General features: G+C 48.1%; 1 protein-coding gene across 1 annotated transcript in view; it reads left to right on the top strand.

Moving 5' to 3' along the window:
- The window catches only part of Tmem132b (transmembrane protein 132B), a 243974-nt gene that overhangs the window by 146945 nt on the left and 74304 nt on the right, over window positions 1-22725 (top strand). The window contains exon 4 of the mRNA XM_051161425.1: window positions 11380-11566. Coding sequence (XP_051017382.1) covers window positions 11380-11566 — 187 coding nt within the window. The remainder of the gene's footprint in view (window positions 1-11379; window positions 11567-22725) is intronic.

Genomic DNA, 22725 nt, shown 5'->3' with positions numbered 1-22725 from the left:
AATCCCAGTGCTTGGGAGGCAGAGGCAGGCACATCTCTGAGTTCGAGGCCAGCCTGGTCTACAGAGTGAGTTTCCAGCACAGCCAGGGTTATACAGAGAAATCCTGTCTCGAAAAAAAAATCAAAATTGAAAAAAAAAAGAGTACTTCAAGGAAGCTGTAAATTAGCAGAAGAGGTCAAATGGAAGCTGGGATGGAGTTTCTGGTCCTAATTAATTGGTGGCAGGGGATTTCCCAGCTCCCGAGGAACAGCGCAGGGAGGGTTATGTGCTTTGGGGTGAGAGAAATACCTCCCATTAACTCTCTGCTCAGTCGATGCTTATGGAAAAGCTATCAGGTAGACAGAAGGTTATTTGAACACAGTGATCTGATTTTTGACCCAGGTGGCACTCAAAATGTCAACCTATTTTGGGGCTTCTCTTGTCTCTGCTAAAGCTTAAGGTTAATAAGGTTAGAGGTTCTAATTTGGTTTATTTTAGAATATCACTGAATGCAATCTTCCTGCCCCCCCCCCCCACTCCCTGATGATCTCACCTATTCCAGGCAAATTTTCTGCTAATGGCCACATCCCAGTCTTTTTTTTAATAGTTAACATTTTTTATTAATTTATTCATATTACATCTCAATGGTTATCCCATCCCTTGTATCCTCCCATTCCTCCCTCCCTCCCATTTTCCCCTTACTCCCCTCCCCTATGACTGTGACTGAGGGGGATTACCTCCCCCTTTATATGCTCATAGCCACATTCCAGTCTTAAATACATAGATGCACATGTGTGTATCCGAGACAAGCTTATGCTGGGTTGCCCTGGTTGGCCTCGAACCCATGGTCTTCTTGTCTCCATCTTTTGGGTAGCTGCAGTCAGGTTTGGGCCCCCTCTCCTGTCTTTAAGTTTTTTCTTTTTGCTTTCAGAGCTGAAATAATTCCTGATGACTTGAAAGCTGATGGCTGTTGTTCGTGACACCCCACAGAAGGGTTCCTGCCCTCTGTGTGAGTGCACCTGTGTGTAGGTGTGCGTGCAGTTGTATGCATGTGTGTGTGTGTGTGTGTGTGTGTGTGTGTGTGTGTGTGTAAGAAGATACCAGGGTCTAGGGTCTTCTTCAATCACTCTCCACCTTAATTTTTGGTGCAGGGTCTCTCACTGAAATCGAAGCTCACCCACTAGGCAAGGTTAGCTGATCACCAAGCTTCAGGGATCTTGTTCTGCCTCTGCCTCCCTAGCACGAGGATTAGAGGCATGCATACCATGTCTAGCTTTTTTTTTTTTTTCTGAGCCAGGGTTTCTCTGTGTAGCATTGGCTATCCTGGGCTCACTTTGTAGACCAAGCTGGCCTTGAACTCACAGAGATCTGCTTGCCTCTGCCTCCCTGAGTGCTGGGATTATAGGCATGCGCCACCACCATATAGCTTTTTGTATATGTGCTTGGGGACTTGAATTCAGGTCCCCCCACTCACACTGCAAGCCCTTTACCAGCTTCCCCCTCTTGCCAGCCCTGAGTTATTGTCACTGTTGAGTCAGACCTCCCTGCACCCATACCACGTGAGTGCTGGTGATTCCGTGTCCTGAGCTGGCCGAGGGAGAAGATGTGGCACCCACCCCTGCCCCTGCTCCTCAACACCCAAAGAGAACGGTTCAAGAAGAAGCAGTGTAGACCATTGGAACAAGGATAGCACCTCCTGAGTTTCCTGATTCGTGGCTTAGGGATGTGAGGAAAACGCCACACAGGGAGGCCAACATCAGAAAATCCAGTCTTGACACCTTGAACAACCAGAGGCCAAGTTTGGGGTCAGTCACAACAAAATGAGTAAGGACCCCTAAAGATGAAAGACTCAGAAATGGGGAGCCCTCAGATTGCATATCCAAGTCTGTGGCTGTCCCAGGAGCCACTGTGTATTCTGACAACTCGGAGATGCTCACATGAACTGTCCGGCTAATAAAGAAGCTAAGGCAGGGATTGTGGGAGAATATACCCGAATCCAGAGTCTCTACCATGTAACTCTCTGCCACGTCTAGATTACAGCCTAGTGTTGTTTGACATAAGGAAAAAATGAGACCCATATGCCAAAGGAAAAGCAAGCAGTGGGGCTAGAGTGTGTGGCTCAGTGGTAGAGCACTTGCCCAGCATGCTTGAAGCCTTGGGTTCAAACCCAGTCCTGAAAAATATAATGATCAATGGAAACGGATGTAACGAGACTAAGATTACAACAAAGTCAAAATAATTAGAAAAATGAAAGGAAACATGTGGTTTAGTTGTAGTGTGTCTCTTTGGGGTTCAGGTACTGGGGGAAGCAGCAGGTTTGGTCTTCTGGGTAGCAGTGATGAGAGGTGTTGGGGCCTAGCAGGAGGTCATAGGTCATTGGAGGACAGCCCTTAGAAGAGATTGAAGTAGTTCTTATGGGACGCTAGTTAGTTCTCACTTGGAGATAACTTAGAAAGAACAAGCTTGGCTCCTTCTCACGTGATCACATGACCTCTTTTAGCCCCACACAGGTACCCCAACCCTACTGTCATGCCACTTGCCATGAGGCTATTTTCAGGGTCAGATCAGTGCGATCTTACACTTCAGTCCTCCAAAACATGAGTCAAGCCAGTCTCCTTTCATCACCCAGCCTTGTGTATTTTCTCATAGTAACAGAAAATAAACCAATACAATGGAAAGAAGCAGGCGTTACATAGAAACTATCAAAGAATAAAGCTGAAATTCCAGTCCTGAACTTCCGAATATCTGATTTTTTTTTTTAAAACTGGATGGTTTACCAGAAGATTTAAGACTGTGGAAAAAATAGAAATCTTAAAGGTAGGCCAGTGGAATTTATCTGATCCAAAGAACAGGAAAAATCTGAAAGATTGTAAACTGAGCCTCAGGGCCTTGTGTGACAATAGCAGGACTTCTATGAGAAACTGGAGTTGAAGGAGAGGCGAGAGAAATGGTACTGGAAAACTATTGTAGAAGAAGTGATGGCTCTGAACCTTCCAACTTGGTGAAAGGCATGTGTTTGCTGTTTGATGAGGCACGCCCAGTGTTTAATTATGAGAAATGAAAAAACTGTCCCCCCGCAAGACTTCTAAACTGTCCACAGCCTTGTCTGCATAGCCCTGAAAGAAGAATAGCACTTGGTGAATGGTTAAACGCATACATAAACACACATGCATAAGGCACATGCACACACACACATGCACACACACACATGCATGCATATATACACGCTTATGAAATATGACTTACTGTGGGTGGATGCATACTACTGTGTGTGTTGTGGGCGGATTAGAGTGTGTGAACGTGTCATAACGGACCCATTAGTTTGTATGTTAACTGAAAACAACAATCATAAAAAAAAAATGCCTTCATTGGTCTACAGTATAGCCCATGGTAGAACTCTTGATTTGGTGGTGCGTATGAGGCCCCGAATTCAGTCCTGAGCACCTTAAAACAACAAAATAGGTGAATGTATGAGTGGGTGGGTGGATTGTGTGTGGATGAGTGAGTAGGCGGATAGACGAACAGATGAATGTGCAGATAAGTGAATGAATGGATGGATGGATGGATGGGTGGATGGGTGGGTGGTAGACATGAGTGGAGGTGTGGGTAGAAGAATAAATGGTGGTTAGTAGGCGAATGAATGGATGGAACAGAATGGAGGATGAATGGATGAAGGGGTGGTTGGGTAGACAGATGAGTGGATGGATGAAGGATGAATGGATGAAGGGGTGGTTGGGCAGACAGATGAGTGGATGGATGAAGGATGAATGGATGAAGGGGTACCTGGGTAGACAGATGAGTGGATGGATGGATGGATGGATAGATACATACATGGGTGGATAGATGGGTGGAGGCATTCATGCATGAACAAGCCATGAACCTCTGAGTAAAGATGCTTTGCTACTTCCGGCTTTTCCAGAATTCCAGAATAGAGGGATAGAGGGGAACTATGGAGTATGTGTGTGTGTGTGTGTGTGTGTGTGTGTGTGTGTGTGTGTGTGTGCGTGCGTGCGCTGAAAAGATGGGTCTAAATTGGAAGAATGAGGGGTGAAGCTGAACTGGTGGCTAGACTGGTCACAAGTAGTTAGGAACAAGGGTTGAAGAAGTGTCTAATGAAGTGTCTTTAACAAGCTTGACATCTGGACCCCAGATTACTTAGCCTTTTGTGTTTTGGAAAAAAACTAAAAAAAAAAAAAAAAAAAAAAAAAGGAGTACTTTAGCATATATACATACACAGGAAAGGCAGAAGATTTCGGCCTCACCCTTTGATGTTATAAACATTTTAGGTTTGAGTACAAAGTCATGAATTTTGCTGTGTCTTCATCCCTATGTCATTATACCTTGTTCTTACCCACTCTTTTTCTTGTTATCTGCCCTCTCCCCAAATGTCTTTCCACCTCCAAGTGCCAACCCCCATCCTTGAAACTGCACCAGTGGGTAGATTCTGGCCACATGAGGTCTGGCCTTTTGTCTGAGCAGTGAGCGTCTCTCCTTAAATTCTCCTGGAGGTGAATCTGAGCCTTTTATTCAGATCTTATTTTCTCCAGGCAGTTTATCTTGGGTTTGACCTTTGTAGGTCAGCCATGAAGGATCCCTGGTCATCTAATTGTTACAGTCCCCTTGATGGGCAGCCCAGCACAGTCCTTCCTGCACGGTGTCACTCCCATCTCAGCAGGGAAAGTACCAGGGCTGGGAATAAATGACCATTGGTTGCTTTTGTGACTGCCACCTGTGCCCTGGTGTCCAGGGCAGCCTGAAGGGTGTTGGACCTACAGGTGCCCTCATGGCCATCAGGAAAACCCCACAGATACCCAGCATGCACAGGGTTTGACCCCAGGACCCCATTCTCATTAGCAGTTGCTCTCCCTTGGAGACCTACCTAGACTGTTAAGTATTAGGAAAAAAAAAATCCACACTTACAGAGGCTGCTCCCTGCCCAGCTGTAGATGGAGGAACAGGCTTTCTGCAGGTTTCTGTTCCATGTGGAGGCAGGCATTCTCCCCCTGTCTCTCTCTGCCTCTGTGTGTGTCTGTGTCTTTCATTTCCCCCATCCATATGTAAGCCGTAGAGGCCTGGGGACACTGTGATCCCACAATAGCTGTATCTTTGACAATTATATGTAAGTGTTTGGAGAGTGTCTCCAGTGCAGCTCTGGAGTAAGACTGGGGTCTGGGAAGCTCCACCTGTGGCTGTGTGACTTCTTCTGCCAGGTCCTTGTTGGCCATGTCTATACTGGGCATGCAGGAGAGTCACCCTTGTTGGCTGCCTCAGCAGACAAAGCCAGGTGCCTGATCCTGCCATGCATCCCTCTGTCAGTGAGGGGAGTGTCAGGGCTCTCCTCATGCAGAGATCTGGAGTTCTAGATGCAGAAGAGACTGTTCATGGCATTTATTCATGTGGAAATGGCTGACCCCTTCTGGAAGCCCACTAAGAGCAGGCTCCTGGTGGACTGAGGGTACAGTTGGAGGGTCATAGGAGAAGACATTCACTGTTCTTATGTCTTTGGGATTTGTGTGTATGTGTGTGTGTGTAAAATAATGCATGTGTGCAATGCATGCATATGTGTGTGGACATGTGTGTGCACTTGGGTGTGGAGGCCAGAGGACATCTTTAGGTATTCCTCAGGCACCATCCACCTGTTTATTTGAGACAGGGTCTCTCAGTAGCCCAGGACATGTTAATGACTCTCCATTTGCTGGCCACTTATGTGTCCGTCTTCCCAGTACTAGGGTCACAGGCATGGGTCACAGTGTCGAACCTTCCATGTGGGCACTGAGGACCAACCCCAGGTTCTCCCCCAGGAAAGGCATGTCCTTTCCAAGCTTTGCCATCTCCCCTGTTCTTAAGGATTTTTGCCGCTGGAAACACACCCTTTCTTTAACATGATGGTGAAAAACGGTAGTTAGATCCTCAGCCCTGCTCTTAGCAGAAGCCATGGATGTTTCCTTCTGTCTCTGTCTCTCTAGGAAAGCTAATGGGATTAGAGGCTCCATCTACCATGCCATTGTCATAAGTCTGTCATGTCATCTCCCTGACGGTCAAGCTCGGGGTTCCCTTTTTCTCTGAGGAGAATCTAAATAGGAACAGAACCCACTAGGGACGTCTGCTACTTTATCTAATGGAATTTTTTTTTCTGTCAGGTCAGTAATAAAATGGACAAGAGAGAGAGAGAGAGAGAGAGAGAGAGAGAGAGAGAGAGAGAGAGAGAGAGAGAGAGAGAGAGAGAGAGAAGGAGGAGGAGGAGGGGCGGCGTGGGGGGGAAGTCTCCAGGAAGTTGTATTAGAAACTGTAAGTAAGAGAACTTTAAGCCATCATTCGTTTCCTGGAAGGGTTTGGGATATTGTCAGATAATGACAGAGGAGGAAAAAAAAATAAGTGTGGCAATTGTCTTAGCTGTCTCCGGGCTTGTCATGGTGACACTGATAAAATCAAATAAGCTGGAAGTGAGGTGGCTTGTTAGTGTGGGAAATGGCCTGGCTCTGGCAGCCGAGGAGGTGGAGGTGTCCAAAGTGCCGGCTCATTACTGGGATTGATTGGCTCCAGCGCTGGGAAAGCGTTGGTAAGCAAAAACAATGTCTCCACTCGCAGACCTAGCATCCTCCCGCGTGGGGCAGTTGGGGTAGCCGCTGGCTGTCTGGCGGCAGCTGATCTGGGAAGTGGACAGAGAATCTAGGGAGATGTTTGCTCTCAAAAAATGGTTTTAAGTTTTAAACAAAAGCTGAACAAACTTGGTAAGAGGGATGAGGATAGTAGCTTTATTTTTTAAAGTAGAAAAAATTTTAAGTAAATATTTATTTTCCTTATCTCCCTTCCTCTCCCTAGTGTTCTCTCTCTCTCTCTCTCTCTCTCTCCTCTCTCTCTCTCTCTCTCTCTCTCTCTCTCTCTCTCTCTCTCTCTCTCTCTCCTCTCTCTCTCTCTCTCTCCCTCTCTCCCTCCCTCCCTCCCCTTCCTCCCTCCCTCCCCCTTTCTCCCTCCCTCCCCCTTTCTCTGATAAGAACTCATTCTGCTGTCCTGGCTGTCCTGAACCTTACTCTGTAGCCCAGGCTGGTTTTAAACTTTTAGCAGTCATCTTGTCCCAGCCTTCCAAGTACTGGAATGACAGGTGTGAACCATCTTACAGTTCAGTGGTTTTTTTGGCCTATTTGTCAATTTCTGGAATCACCACCATTATATGATTTGGTGGCATTTTTTTTTCAGACCAAAGGAAACTACCCACTAGCAGTCAGTTCCCATTCTCCACCTGCCCTGGTGCTTGGTAACCACTCCCCTGCTTCCTGCCTGCAAGTACGTACCTGATGTGGACACGTCAGACATCAGACTCAAGGCCTTCTGTATGGCAGCTGGAGTCCATTATGTCATGTGTATCCCAGTTCAGCCTCCCCATGGAAATCAGCGCAGGGTGGAGCCGTAGGTTCCCAGCACCTGTGACATAGCCCCTTGGGACTCACTCTGCACGTGTTCCTCTGAGGCCCACAAACCGCTGGCTGCTTGCTGAGTCATTGGTTTGTCTGATACATACTTAATGAATGCCCAGTGTGTCTCAGGTGGTGTTCTGGGGACACGTTAGCAGGAGAAAAAAAAAAAAAAAAAAGCAGGCAAAAAAATAATTACTTACTTTCGTGGCAGTTATGTGCCTCTGAGTATGTGTCTGCCTGTGACAATCAACACTATCAATAAATAATAGTATGTCAGGAACGAAAAGCATGGAGCAGCCAGATCCGGGAACAGGCAGGAGAGCTACAAGGATGAGAGCTAGCCTGTAATGAGACTTCATCAAGCAGGCGCCACTGAACAAAAGCTGCTCCTTTTAACATAGCACCTTGTGTTCATGTTAATGCTCTGGACACATTTATCTGTGATTAAAAAAAAATTTTTTTTGGCTTAAAATAGATTTACTCATTTATTCAACAAATGTTTGCTGATAATCTGCTTGGCTCCCAGCTATATTTTAGGTCTTGGCTCAAATGTCGATACCTTATGAAACCTTCTTTCCTTCTAAACCTTTTCCTGCTATTTCCTATTGTAATCCACAGCCTGTGTGTATTAAGAAAAGTTAAAAATGACTGTAATTTGCCATCTCTCGATTTTTAATAATTGAAAAAAATTTATTTTCTGAAAATTTCACACAATGTATGCAGTGCATCTTGATCGTATCCAACCCTTACTGTCCCCCCTCAGGTTTCACCAGAGCCCCCTTATTAATCTCTTCTCTTCTTTGTGGGTGTGATGTTATCAGCCACTGTGAGTTTCCTACTTTGACTTCCCCCACAAAGCGATACACAGGAAGAAGCTGGACTCATAAGCTGATTAAACGACTTCTCTCTCATTCTCCATGGGTGTTTTCTTTGTTTCACAAAGAGAAACAAAACTAGGACTGTACCTGAATTTTCTGTTTTGACTGTGGTCAGGGCAGTGGCAAGGGATGTCAGGTGGGAGTGGAGGGCCAGGCACACACTGGTCTGCTGTTTGTCATCAGCAGATTCCATCCTGGAACACTCACCGTAGTGATCAGTGGCCAGTGTGCCTTCCACTCTCACCCACTTTTTATAACTAGCATCCAGGAGAAGGGTCCCAAGATAAAGCGAACCTAAGGCCATAGACAACCTCCTGCGTCTCATTTCTAGAAAAATCTCATTTGCTGAAGATGGCACCGTCTCGGCTTGGTGGCTCAGAGCTATTTAGAAGTTGGTGGGGGAGAAAACCAGTCTGTGTCAATGACGGCATGTCATCCCATTTTAATTTTCTTCTTTTTCTCCTCCATCTCCTGCCCTGTGAGGGATGCAGGGACCTGTGTCTGGATGTGGTCCTTGGGGACAAGCTGCTGGGTTGGCCTTCCTCATGACTTTCTCTCTCATACACATATATGACGTACAGCCACACTGTGTACCTCTACCCCATCTTAGGAGTTCCCAGGGACTTAGGGAGGGGGCTAGCCTGTACTATAAGGTGATGCTTCTCCTAGAGATAGGGCTTCAGAAGGAAAGTCTTTCTACAAGAAGGAGACTTCTACTTTAGCCTGAGGTGCCATATGCCCAAGTCTGCCCAACACACACATACCTGCATATTCCTGTTCCTGCTACACACACTCACACTCTTTCTGCTACACACACTCACACTCTCTCTTGCACATGCCCACACACACACACACACACACACACACACACACACACACGCTCCTGAACATGCTCACACACACTCATGCAAGCCATGCACACTCACTTCATGGTCACTTGCTGGCTGGCCTATGGCCCACCTCATGGCTGGCACTCGGGTGCTGGTTCCTCAGCGGCACCCACCGTTATTAAACTGAGACTCAGTGAGCTCTTTCCTCAGTTTTTCAAGGCCTAAAGAGTGGCTTGGGAGCAGGTAAAATTAATAGTTACGAGCCAATTTCCACAGAAATGAACTTATCAGAAAGTACCCCCAGATGCCCGAAGTAAAAGATTTCTTTCTGGATCCAGGGAAAAATACTTAAAAAAAAAAAACAACCCTCATGGTTATGACTCCACAGTGAGCACCTTGCCATCCATTGATGGTTGGGGCAGCTCCCGCATCTGGACCAACTCACAGGCTGGTGAATCAGGGAGCAGCAGGAAATGTATGGTTTAGAGGGCAACTCTCACATCTTACCTGACAGGGCTGACTTTTCTCCTTGTTCCCCTCAGAGCCCCACACACAGCTTTAACAAGGATGGCACATGGAGATTCCTCATTGTTCCCTTGATGGTCGCTCACAGACAGCCACCATCCTTCAGTGGTGGGAAAGAACCCCTTGCTTCTGAGAGAAAGCCAAGGGTCCATCTTCCAGGATAGATTATCCCTTTTAGGAGGCACACGGATAGGTGCCATTCTACATCCAAGCATTAAACGCTCTTGAAATAGGACAGGCTAGAGTTGAGCGGTTCCCACGCCTTGTTCCCCAGGAAGTCCTTGGTGTGGGGAGCTGTCCATGGTAAGAGATTTCTCTTGGTGAAGCAGCAGGCAGCAGGTTCTTTTTTTTCCCCAATGTTTTCCTCACAGACTGAATACTGGGGCAGCAGATGCAGAGCTTGCCAGGCTCCGTGAGGCAGAGCAGAGGTCTCCAGCCCCCTTTGGTCCAAACAGAATCACCAACAGGAAGAACACAAGCTGGCCTGGGGGACTCAGCCTGTGGCGAGCTGGGAAATCATCTTCCCCTCTGTCATCTGCCTGTGGTACCAGTCAAGAGAGATGTAGGGAGATGGCAAGAGGCTCACAGGGTAGGGTCCACTCACAGACCCATACTGATGGCCTTTTGTTCTTCTCTGTCTTTGGTAAGTGATTTCCAGTGCAGTAGACAGCCTTTGCTTTCTAAAAGCCCTCATGTGCAGGAGTGTGTGTGTGTGTGTGTGTGTGTGTGTGTGTGTGTGTGTGTGTATGTATGTATGTATGTATGTGTGTGTTATGAATTAGGCAGATAGGTGGTATTTTTGTACAGTATGTTTAATTTGGGGCAGATCAAATGGAAAGTCCAGCATAGCCCTCCTGTCACTCACAGGTCTGGGGTAATCCCTGTTACCTGTGCTCTCCTGTCTAACCATTGATCACATGTCCATTCCACAATCCCACAAAAGCAGCATCATTGTGTGAATCTCGAAGAGTATGAGCCAGGGGCTCATGAGTTACAGAGAAGGCTGCATAAGCTCAAACAGGAGCTATGCCTTGTTGATTGGGGCTGGGGAGTGGGGAAGCTCTATCCCATAGTTTTGGGCTTTCCCTGAGCATGGCCTGATGGTGCTGTGGGGGTGTGTGGAGGGCAGAGAACTATGTGGGGCATGCCCAGAGATGGCACAAACCTGGGCTCTTGTATTCATTCGTTGTTGTTTGACATAAGCTAGGGCCATTTAGGAAGAGGAAAACCCTATTAAAAGCCTCCATAAGATTGGCCTGGGCATTATGTTGATTAGTGGTTGATGTGGGTGGGGCCTAGTCTGCTGTGGGCAGTGTCATCCCTGGGCAGGTGGTCTTGGGGGTGCATGACAAAGCAGGCCAAGCAAGCCAGTAAAGAGGTGCTCCTCCATGGCCCTTTGCTTCAGTTTCTGCCTCCCAGTTCCTGCCATGACTTCCCTCCAGGATGGAACGTGAGGTGTAAGCTGAACCCCTGCTCCCCCCTCCCCAAGTCGCTTCATGTCATGGTGCTTGTCACAGCAACAAAAAAAGCAAACTAAAAGAGGTCCGTACTCAATAAAGGTCACCTCACCTTTAGGGAAGAATTGCATACCCACTCTGGGGTGCTGCCACCCATAAGTAGCCTGGGAGTGTGTCTCTGCCCACCCTACCTGTCAGTCTAATACCTATTGACAAGGAGGACTGTGGCAGCCTACTGTGTCCTTTGCTTTCTACAGAACCACACGCTTTACGTTAAACCTCCTCTGTTTTCCAGGGTCAATGGCTCTTTGTATGAGATTCTGCAGGTGGACTTTGGAGCTGACAATAGCAGTGGCCTGGCCGGGGCCCAGCAAATCACCTGGCAGGTAGAATACCCAGCGCAAGACGTCATGAGTGAGCTCTTTGTCTCCGAGATCTTCATCAGCCAGACGACCTTTGTGGGCATCGTCCCTCTCACCATGGTAAGAAACAAGGCCTCAGGAAGATGAGCTGGGAAGAAGCTTTCTTTTAGTGTTATTTTTTTTTCATCATCATGGATGTGTGTGGGTGCACTTGCACGTGCGTGCATGATGAGGTAGGTCCTGGGCTTATGCTGGGAATCAGCCTTTATGGTTCTTTTTCTATCTGATTCAACAAGTTTGAGTCTTTCAGTCAAATACAGAACTTGCCCATGATGTCTAGTCTCTTGAGCCAGCTTGCTTTGGGGATCCTCTGTTTCCACCTTCCCAGGCTAGAGGTACACATGGGCCACCTAACCTACCAGGATTTGCATGGGTTTCTGGGGATCTGAACCCCAGTCCGCACACTTGAAAGGCAAGCAGTTGAGACCACTTGAAGAAACATGAGGCATCTTTAAACCCATCACCCCTCGCACACTCAGTGTGCACTGTTTAAACAAGGGCAATATACTTAAGTGGTGTTTTATTTACCTGCTTGCCGTAAGGGCTCTTGGGAAACTGTTCGGGGTTTACCGTATGAATCTCTTTTCATTTGTGGTGTTGCCGAGTGGCTCCTGGGGACCTCTTGTCTTTTATCGTCTCCATCTGTGTTCATATCAGATCCAAGCGCTACACTCGGGGAAGACGGTTTCACTGAAGTATGTCGGGAACGTGTGCTGGGGACAGAGGCTTTAGATGCCCAGAAACCAGCCCCTTGTCAGTTGGCGTGGCTCTGAGAGTCCCCAGGTGGCCTTTGGGGATTGGCAAAGTTTAAAATGCAGATGGCCTAAAAGAGTCTTGTTGGGAACTGACCAGCTGAAGCTGGACAGGGTCCCGGAGCCTGTTAAACTGCCCACATGTCTGCCCTGTTGGCATGGCAGGGGTAGCATTTCTTCCTTTGAGCTTTCTGGAACTCAGTTCACATTAGGCTCAGGAATTGCAGTTGAGAACATGGTCCTGAGTAGAATCCGGGAACTGTAAAAAAGCATGGCTGATGATGGGTGCACATTGGAAATCTTAAATATTTTTGGTACCACTTGGACCTTTTTCTATTGGACCCAAATGTGGGGGAATCCACATTGAGCTATTCTGGGCCACCTGTGACTTAGTTGCTGAACACGTGACCCCAGGGCTTCCATCTCAGCTGCCAGTCATCCTTGCTTTGTCACAGTGATCCACATTCGGCTGTGTGGCAGCCCTGCTCGGCAGGAAATTATTTGTTAAGGGGCAGCGGTGGACGGACCTCAGACCCAGGATTTTCCTGCCTCTCCTTTCCCTGGGAGCTCATTCTCCAGCTCAACTTGCACAAGGCTGGCGTGGCCGATCATCTTTTTAGCGCTATTGTGGTTTTGCTCCATGGGTAATGGATAACAGCCAGTTCCCCACAGGCGCTGGGGATGGGATGGGACTGGATACTGAAGGGAGTGCACCTCACTGTCTTCAAAGGCAGGTGCCAGTTCCCAGGGGAGCTGTGGAGTGACGTGCACATAACTGCTAGGAAGGTGGCATCAGGGCAGGACACGCAGGTTGACTAAATGCAGTCCTCAGGCCAAATCCAGGCCGATGCCTGTTTTAGCAAATAAAGTATTATGGGAGCCGAGAGCCCACTTAGGATGAGTCACCTGTGGCTACTTGGATGCTGTGACGAGGCTATATATTTGCAGGCAGGAATGCAACCGTGGCTCAGGTTTAATTTTAGCACGCCTGTAATGAGTAGCACGTGGAGGTGAATCCTGAGAATGGGGCTGCTAGGAGGCTTTGGGGAAATCTTATCTCCTGCACAAGAGCCCGTTTCCCAAGGAGAGCTTCACTAAAATGCTGCCTCAACCCTCTTTGCCCGGTGGTTCCTTGGCCTCTCTCATGATGCATCCCGAAGCCCAGGCTGGTGTGTCACTCGTGGGGTCGGGTCACATGGTAGGGATAGAATAGAACTGGGGGAGCTGGAGCTGGCTGAACGCAAAGTGAATGAAGTCAGGGGAAAACAGGCTGGTGCACTGGCTGGCCAGACAGTGGCCACTTCATGGTGGGACAGCATGCCTCCCATGTGGCTCATCTAGGGCTTGTTCCTGTCCCTCATCTGCTTCCACTGCTTCCTTCTAGCACAGTTTGAACCTCCTGCATCCCCTCCAGGTGTCAGTTTATATCCCAGGCATCCCGCCCCATCCTATTTGCATCTCTCCATGCCGGTGACTTCGCTTGCCATTGGCTGAAAAGTGGGACAGCTGAATGTGTCATGTCTTGGTACCCTGTGAAGGGCTCAGGATGACTCCAGGTAGGGGATGAGGGATGGCTGAGCTTGCTCAGTAGAGTTTCCTAAGGATTTGATGAGCTGTTCTAGATAAAGCGCCCTCATTAATATTAATATTGCTATTTACATCATTGTCAGCATGCTAATTAGCATGTGAGAACAAGCAGGAGTTGGATCTCAGGCAAGAAGATGGTGCTTCTCCTGGACGTGCGATTTCACCGTAGGCTCAAGTGTGTGACCATTTGGTCCCCAGCTGGTGGCACTGTTTCAGGAGGGTACAGACCCTTCAGGAGGTGGGGCCTAGCTGGAGGAAGTAGGTTGCTGGGGGTGGGGGTGGAGTGGTGGGCTTTGAGGTCTATACACTGCCCTGCTTCCTGTTCCTCTCTGCTGAGCTGTATGAGGCTAGTTCTGCTGGCACACAATCTGGCCGTTTTCCCGTACATCCCCTGACATGATGGACTGTGTCGCCTCGAGCTATGAGCTGGACCGAACCCCCTCTTCCTTCCACCCTCTATTTCCAGCTACTTTATCACAGGGATGAGTGAAGAAATCGGTATCAAAGGCCAGTTTGCTGTTGTGAGTGGGCTTTCTCTGGGGAGACTCAACCCACGTGTTTCCTTGCCCAAGACAGAGGACTCACTTTTTGGTACAAAAGCCACGATTGTACCAAAGTCCAACTTGGGGAACTGTCTCCTTACTACTTGCTAATATCCCCCCCAAACCTCCTGACTGGGCCTGCATAATCCACGTTGCCCTCAGCACCACTGTCCTCCATGTCCCTACTAAGATGGCCCGTCAGACCCCAATTAAAACATTCAACAAGTTGTCTAGTCCAAACTCCCAAAGTCATCCATATTTTCCCAACAAACAGCATGCTCAGGCCTGTAACAGTAATACCCGACTCCTGATACCAAGGTCTGCCTCCCTTACTGTTCTATTGCTAGGAAGAGACACCGAGACCGAGGGATTTCTTATAAAAGAAAGCATTTAATTGTGGACGTGCTTACATTTTCAGAGGTTTAAGTCCATTATTGTTATGGTTGGAATTGTGGCAGCATGCAGGCAGACATGGTGCTGGAGAAGGAGCTGAGAGCATTACATCCTGATCTGCAGGCACCAGGCAGAGAGGAGGGGGAGCTACCATGGGATTTGGAAACCTCAAAGCCCACCCGCAATGACACATTTCCTCCAATGAGGCCACACCTCCTAATCCTTCCCAAACAGTTCCACTACCTGGGGACCAAACATGCAAGCATATGAGTCTCTGTGAAGCATTCTCATTCAAAGCACCATAGGAATCAGCGAGTTTATTGGGGTTGCTAACAGGAGTGAGGGTGAGGGTTTACTTACAGGAGCAGGGCTAACTCAAAAGCAGCCATTATCACTAAAGGAAGTCTACCCCAATGCTGGTGACAGCTCTCTGCAAGCCACAGCCCTGGAGCTCTCTACAGAACTTGCAGGAAGTTGGACAGTTTGGAGAGTCTCCCCCAGGCAGCTCAGCAGGCTCAGAGTCTGCTTGTCCTGTAACTGCTGCCTGCTTCTAAATATCGGGGAGGGTCCCCTCCTGAATCTCTTACATTTCAGCTTTCCCAGACATGAGAAGCTTGCTTACTTCCTGAGTCTCTTGAGCCTTCTGGACCTTCCCAGAGTATACGACACTTAGAGAGCCAGCCACAGCCACTGGGTGGGTGGGGATACAGTGTACCCCAAGATTCATCTACTGACAAGTCAAGGGAGGCTTGGGGGGCAGTCTATATGACTATTAAAGGTGATTGATGGCTAGGAGGGCAGGAAGGTTGAGGAGCAGGAAGGTGTTTGGGGAGCACAGCAGGAACACATGTAAATGACAAGTCCTGGGCTGCCAGTGAGGTGGCATTGCTGCCCCCTAAGGACAGGGCAGGTGAGGCAGGGTGGGGAAGGAGACGGCCATGTTGGGTTCATCTGCTATGCTATGATGTCAGAACTCTGGTCTAAGGTCATCATTTATTTGTTTACCAAATTTCCTGGCTCACAATAAATTTGTCAGGGTTTTGTTAGGGTTTGTGTTCTCTGCCCCCGTGGAGGATTATTTTTTTAAAATATATTTTATTATTTTATTTATATTACATCTCAATTGTTATCCCATCCCTTGTATCCTCCCATTCCTCCCTCCCTCCCATTTTTCCCTTACTCCCTTCCCATATGTCTGTGACTGAGGGGGACCTCTTCCCCTTGTATATGCTCATAGGGTATCAAGTCTCTTCTTGGTAGCCTGCTATTCTTCCTCTGAGTGCCACCAGGCCTCCCCATCCAGGGGACATGGTTAAATATGGGGCACCAGAGTTCGTGTGAAAGTCAGACCCCACTCTCCACTCAACTGTGAAGAATGTCCTGTCCATTGGTTAGATCTGTGTAGGGGTTCAAAGTTTACTACATTTTTGTCCTTGGCTGGTGCCATAGTTTGAGCAGGACCCCTGGGCCCAGATCTGTCCATCATAATGTTCTTCTTGTAGGTTTCTAGGACCCTCTGGATCCTTCTATTTCCCCATTCTCCCATGCTTCTCTCACCTACAGTCTGTGGAGGATTATGACCTTATAAAAGGGCCTGGAGGTGCTATCTTCCATCCCTTTGCCTTTTATTCTTTCTGCTATGTGAAGGTGCAGCCTCTCGCTTTTCTCTAGAGGACACAGCCATCTAAGGCATCCTCTAAGAGATAAAGAGACCAGATCTTCACAGATACTAAGCCCAATCGCAACCTGATATTCTCAGCTTCAGGAGATAGAATGAACATTTTATTCTTCATAAGCTATCTAGCCTCAGGTATCTTGCTATAGCAGCACAAATGGACCAAGACACCTGCAGTGTGCCGAGGCTTGTATTATGTCACCTTAAGGCAGAATTTGCAATAGCAAACAAACAAACAAACAAACAAAAAACAAAGACCATTTTCTATAGCAGGATTGTTTCCTGTCATTAAGAAGACTCACAGGTACCTTCCCAATTGCAACCCTCATGGTAACTTTTTTTTCTGTTTGTGCCTGCTTGCATCACTGTGTGGTGATGGATTCCTAGGCTCATTGAAAGACTTCTTTTTGTGATCGTTTATCTATGTCTTTCCTGGGTAGAGTAGGAGTGGAGGTAATGCCTGCCATGCCCTAATCTTTCCATCTAACCAGTACTTTGGGACATTGAAAGAGAGTCTAGTCCCACTTCCTGCCTCCCAAGTTTCTTGCTAATAGGTCTTTGCTCTTTCTTTGCCTGGCCACCCCTATCTGCCCATTAGCTAAGCAGGGTCCCTCCAGCCTAGGGTAGTATGTGGATTAACCTAATTCATCAATGGAGTGTCACCCATTTGCTGGTGATTATTATAGGGACTGTCTTATGGCGTTGTCCTGGCTAATAAAATCCCAGGGGAAGTCTGCTGGGAACAAGTCATGGATGCTTCAGTCTTATGTCCCTGGCACAAGGTGTAAGGGATGAAGCCACCATCCCTTGAGAGGAGCTGCAGGTATTTGGGGATGGTAGAGCAGAAACAGAGAGAGCCTGGTGTCACCAGAGGCTGAGAACCTGTCAGGGATATCCCAGCTCCAGCCACCTTGACTTGGGGACTATAAATGCCCTACTTTATATTGACCATAGGCTGCAAAGAAGGGTTTCAGTGGGGGCTCTTTCATGGTCCCACATCTTGCCCCTCAACCTGGTTCTCACCCCCTCACTCAGGGGTCATCACGCACAGAGATCCCCTTCTCTGTGCATCTCTCAGTGCAGAGATGTGGGGAAATGTTTCTGGTTTCTGTCTGTGATGGGGTAAGCAGCCAGTGGCACCTAACACCTGTGGGCTATCTTGTTCAATCCACCTGGAACCCTTTGAGAAGGTGTCTTATCTGGGGCTTTTAGTCCAGGCTTATTCATGAGAACTTTTGCCAAGGGTCTGTGATCCTGAATTGGGTTAGATGTTGTGGATGCCTGTTGGTTGTATTTCAACCTTGCTTTCATGTAGCTAAATATAAAGCTTTGAAGGTGTCCCTGCGAGTGCTGAGAAGAGACCTTGGGTAAGGAAGCTAATGCGGGGCTGATGCAATTGTACAGAGATGATATTTTGTCAAGGGCAGTGGCTGTGATGATTTACTCATTCATTTTTCCGTCTGTCTGTCTGTCTGTCTGTCTATCTATCTATCCATCCATCCATCCAGGTATGTATGTATGTATGTATGTATGTATGTATGTATGTATGTATCCATCCAGTCATTATCCATTATCCAATACCCCTATTGATCCATCCATTAATACATCTATTCACACACTCATCCATTGATCCAGTCCCTCACTGATCCATCAGTTGATCGACACATCTGACCCTACATTGGACCATCTATTTCTCCACTGGCCCATCCCCCTCCATAGATGCACTCATCATTTTATCTGTTGGTCCACCGACCCACATATCCTTCCATCTGTCCTTCATCCCCCATCAATCTAACCATTCATTCATTCACTGATCCATCCTCCATCCTCCATTTATCTTTCCATAAGTCCACTGATTGATACATCCCTCCTTCCAATGAACCACCTATCCCTCCATTGATTCATCTGATCCCCCCCTCCTCTTATCCCTTCATTGATCCACCTACCCACCTATCCATCATCCATCTATCTATTGGTCAATCCATCTATAGATCTGTCCATTGGCCCATTCATTTATCCATCTGCCTGTCCATCCATTGGTCTATCCCTCAATCAGTTGATTGATCTATCCACTCACTCATCCCCATTGAGCAAACACTTGTGCAGCATACACTGTGCGCTAAGTTTATCGATCTTTAGTAACACAGAAAATGGAGCAGGTAGGAATTTTGAGTTGGACTCAGTAGGCCTTGGAAACCATTTTGTCTAATCTCCTTCACATCTAGAAGATCAGCACAGCTGGTCCCAAGCTGCAGAAGTCTTCACCAGGGCTCACACACAGAGAGGGTCGTGGCCCTGGGCACTGACACCACCTTCTGTAGTAATTGTTGCTTTCTGCCTCCTCCGTGGCTTGGAAATGCTAACAAATGTGCCCATTTCTTTCCCTTTAGACCTTTCTGAATACACCGCTTTCCCTTTACTTTCCAGTGTCCCTTTTTTTTGGTGTGTGTTTTGTGTTCAGCTATTGAGCTTTGAGCATCGAGATTTGTTCCTGTGGGTGGCTTGGAGTTCAGGACAGCAACCCACCATTCAACTCCAGATCCTACAACTAAAATGCCCCAGTTCTGCACATGCAGATAAAAAAACACATTATCTTTCAAAAAGGTTGGAATTAAAAAAAAAAAAAAAAAAAGAACACACGTGGTGAGTTTCTAGGCAACTGGTGCCACGGGCTGAGTGCAGGCTGCAGCGAGATAGTCAGCCTCCCCTTTCAGTCACGCTGGCTGAACCCTTCCAGCACAGCCTGGGCACAAACGCCTCTTTATTTCCAATGGCGTTTGGGTGTTGACAGTGCCAAGCACCATCCCAGAGGATGGCAATGAACAAGCCAGGCAGGGTCCTAGCTCCTCAGCCCGACAGTCTACAGATCCGGATAGCCCTTCATTTCTGAAGGAGGACTCTTTTGAGCAAGACAGAGAAACTGAGGACAAGGCTGGGCAGTGCTGGGGTGGTGGGGAAGGAGTCCTCCGAAGGACTTAACGTTTGCTTTGAGAACTGGATGAGAAGGAAGTGCAAGCCACAGCAAGCTGTGGAGGAAGAACATTCCAGACGAAGGGGACAGCACAGGTCTTCAGGCAGGATTTAGGTAGGACGAAGAAGCCTCGTCAGCTGGAGTGTGGAGGGCAGGAGGAGAGGGTCAGGGACAGAGAGACGATAAGAAGAGGGCAGGATAGGAGATGGGGGTACAGTCTGCATTGGCTCCCTGCTCAGGGGGCTTCTTTCATTAGTTTCCTGTTGCTTCTGTGACCAGTGACCTCCAGCAGGAGAATGGCTCCCGCAGTACGAATTGACCTTGCAAACCTGGAGGTCAGAAATGGTCCTTCCACGATAAGATGGAGGCCTTGGCAGGATGGAGTGCTTTCTGGATTTTTTTTTTTTGGAGCGCGGGGTGGGGGCGGGGGAAGAGCCTGTCCCAGGGTATGCTTGCTGGCTCACTGAGGTTGTCAGCATTCTGTTGGTTGTGGCCCCCTTTCGCTGACAGCATTCCTTCTAACGTCATCTCGGACTGGCCCTCCCTGTCCCTTCCATGAGGACCCCATGCTCATCCTTATGCCACGTGGATGACATAAGGTCAATTCTTCACCTCTGTAGCCTGAATTAGTCATAGCACCAAAGATCCCTTCTGCGTGGTGTCCTGAGATTAAGGCGCAGACATCTTTGGGGGAGGAAGTTTTGTTTTTTTCCGATCATCTTCAGTGGCTTTGGACTGTTACCGTAATAAACCGCACTTAGCAACTTGCGGGGGTGGGGTGGGGGTAAGTTTGTTTTACCTGTGCTCTGAACTTGAGACTTAGATCTGCAACAGCCCAGTCATTACAATCACTATCTGCAGGGAATGAGGTTCTGGATACCAAGTATTACAGGCTCCCATGGCTTCCCCTAGACCCAGCCACAGAGCAGCCAGACAGTGGGCTGCACTCTGCCTACCAAGACAACAGCAGCTCCCATTGTCCTTTCTGGAGCCCTGACATCGGAACCCTGACATTCTAAGCCCTCCCCCCCTTTTCAAATATGCATTAGTGTGAAAGTGTCAGATCCCCTGGAGCTGGAGTTACAGACAGGTGTGAGCTGCCATGTGGGTGCTGGGAATTGAACCCACGTCCTTCGGAAGAGCAGACTGTGTTCTTATCCATCGAGCCGTCTCTCCAGCCCCCAACTAAAGCCTTTTTAAATATTCTACATATTTTCTTTTTTTTTCTTAAGCCCAGCCTGTCTGAGACACTGCCGGAGACCACACCCAGTGCTGGCAGCTGGTGCCTAAAATGAACTGCAGCAGGTCTGTCTTCTATGTTCACCTTGCACCAGGCAGAGCAGAGGGATTCTACACATGGCAGCACACACTGGCCGCCCCCGTTGCCCCCGTCGCCCCCACCCTCTCCCACCTGATCCATCCAAGAATCTCACAGCTCAAATGGGCAGCTTTTAGTTGTCAAGGGCAATGTGTGTTCAGCTAATGCCCTTTGCAAATGGCTGCAAACAGAAGGCACATGCTGAAGAATGCTGCTGTCTGCACGCCCACGGCCGAGTGGGTGCCACCTATGCAGCACCAGCCACAGCAGGGCATCGTCCTAGAGTGTGGCACCAATGAGATTCAGAAGTGTCTCTCTCCCCACCCTAGAGGTCCCACAACTGGGCTGAAGTGTTGTTCCTGCCCGGCATACATTAAATACACAACAACCCATGAGGGTCGCTTTGGGGAGGGTAACTGCTGCACAGTGAAAACAATAGCAAGAGACTATCATGATGTTTAGTGGAGTCCCCTGCGTCTTCCCAAGAAAGCGTTTGTAAAAGGGATTTAAAAGCTTGAGCCAGCTAAGCAAGCTCTGGAGACAAACCAGGCTGTCAGTCAGAGGCACAAAACAGCAGAATCCAGGCACTTCGATGGCAGGGACACGACAAGACAAATCTTTAAAGGCTCTGTCAATACCATTAATATTTATGACCTATCCCATAGACACAGCCACCGAGCTGCACATCCCTCAAAGACTTCTGCTCTGAGATCGTTCAGCTTTGCTGGGTGATGGGTCTTGAATGATGAAACCCAGAGTAGTTGTGTGTAGGATCACGTCCCTGTCTCACACCCCCCTGAAAGGAAGCGAAATAATCGGGAAATTGTATTTTGAGACAATAATTTTCCTAAGAAACAAAACAAAACAAAACCCAAAAAAGCCTTTGGCTGTTGGCAGGTTAGCTGGGTTGTTGATTATAGCTTGAGCTGCAAATAGGTAAATTTTCCTTGAGTGCTCTGCTTCCCAGTCCTGTTGAAAAAATAAATGGCACAGGACAGCTCACCAGCAGATGCCTTTGGCAGACCCTGCAATGGTCCAGGAGGGGAGAACATTCTCCCATCTCCTGTGGTGATGTGCGTTGGGGCTGGTGAGATGGCTTAGTCAGTACAACGTTGTGCAAGCATTGGTGGGTCTGAGTTCAGATCTCCTGGATGGACATAGATGGCTGGATGTGGCAGTGCGTACCCCTCTAATTCTAGCATGGAGGAGGTGGAGAGAGGGGCATCCCTGGGGTTTGCTGGCCACACCATCCAGCAGAGTCTATGAACCCCAGCTTTAGTGAGAATAAAGTAGAGAGAAATGGAGGAAGACACTGGACAAAGTGTCTGGGCTTTACACGCACACATGTGTACCAGCACACCACACACACACACACACACACACACACACACACATCCCTAGCCTCAGTTCAAGTCAGACTTTGACCTTTCCTTAAGCTGTGTGCCCTTCAGTAAGATTTGCCTTATTTTCCTGTCTGTGGAAAAGGTCGTGTAAATTCCCCCCGATACCCAAAGATGGGGATAGAAGGAAGCCATAGATGCTTAGTGCTCAGCGTCCAAAGTCATTCCTTTATTTAATTAAAAATATTATGTATGTGGACGTTTGACATGCATGTCTGTCTGTCTGTGACCACTTGGGTGTCTGATGCTTGAGGTGGTCAGAAGGGGGCGTCAGAGCTTCAGGAAGTGGACTTAGATGTGGTTGTAAGCCACCATGTGGGTGCTGGGAATTGAACTCAGGTCCTCTGGAAGAACAGTCAGTGCTCTTAATCACCAAGCCATCTCTGCAGCTCTTTATTCTTTGCTTATTGCTTTAGAGCACTTATGTGACATAGTTAAATGCAAAGTATTTGATAACAGGAGGTGCAGCTACTGACCAACTGGAAGACATACAGCTTGTAGCGTTATTGAATCTTCCCTCAGCCCGGGACACATGTCAGCCCCGCAAGGATCAATCAGTGAGGAGATGCTCCAAGGCATAA

The sequence above is a fragment of the Acomys russatus genome, chromosome 19 (genome assembly GCF_903995435.1).
Source record: "Acomys russatus chromosome 19, mAcoRus1.1, whole genome shotgun sequence".
Classification (NCBI taxonomy): domain Eukaryota; kingdom Metazoa; phylum Chordata; class Mammalia; order Rodentia; family Muridae; genus Acomys; species Acomys russatus.
The sequence above is the reverse complement of the archived record's forward strand: the minus strand, read 5'-3'. Positions and strand labels throughout refer to the sequence as shown.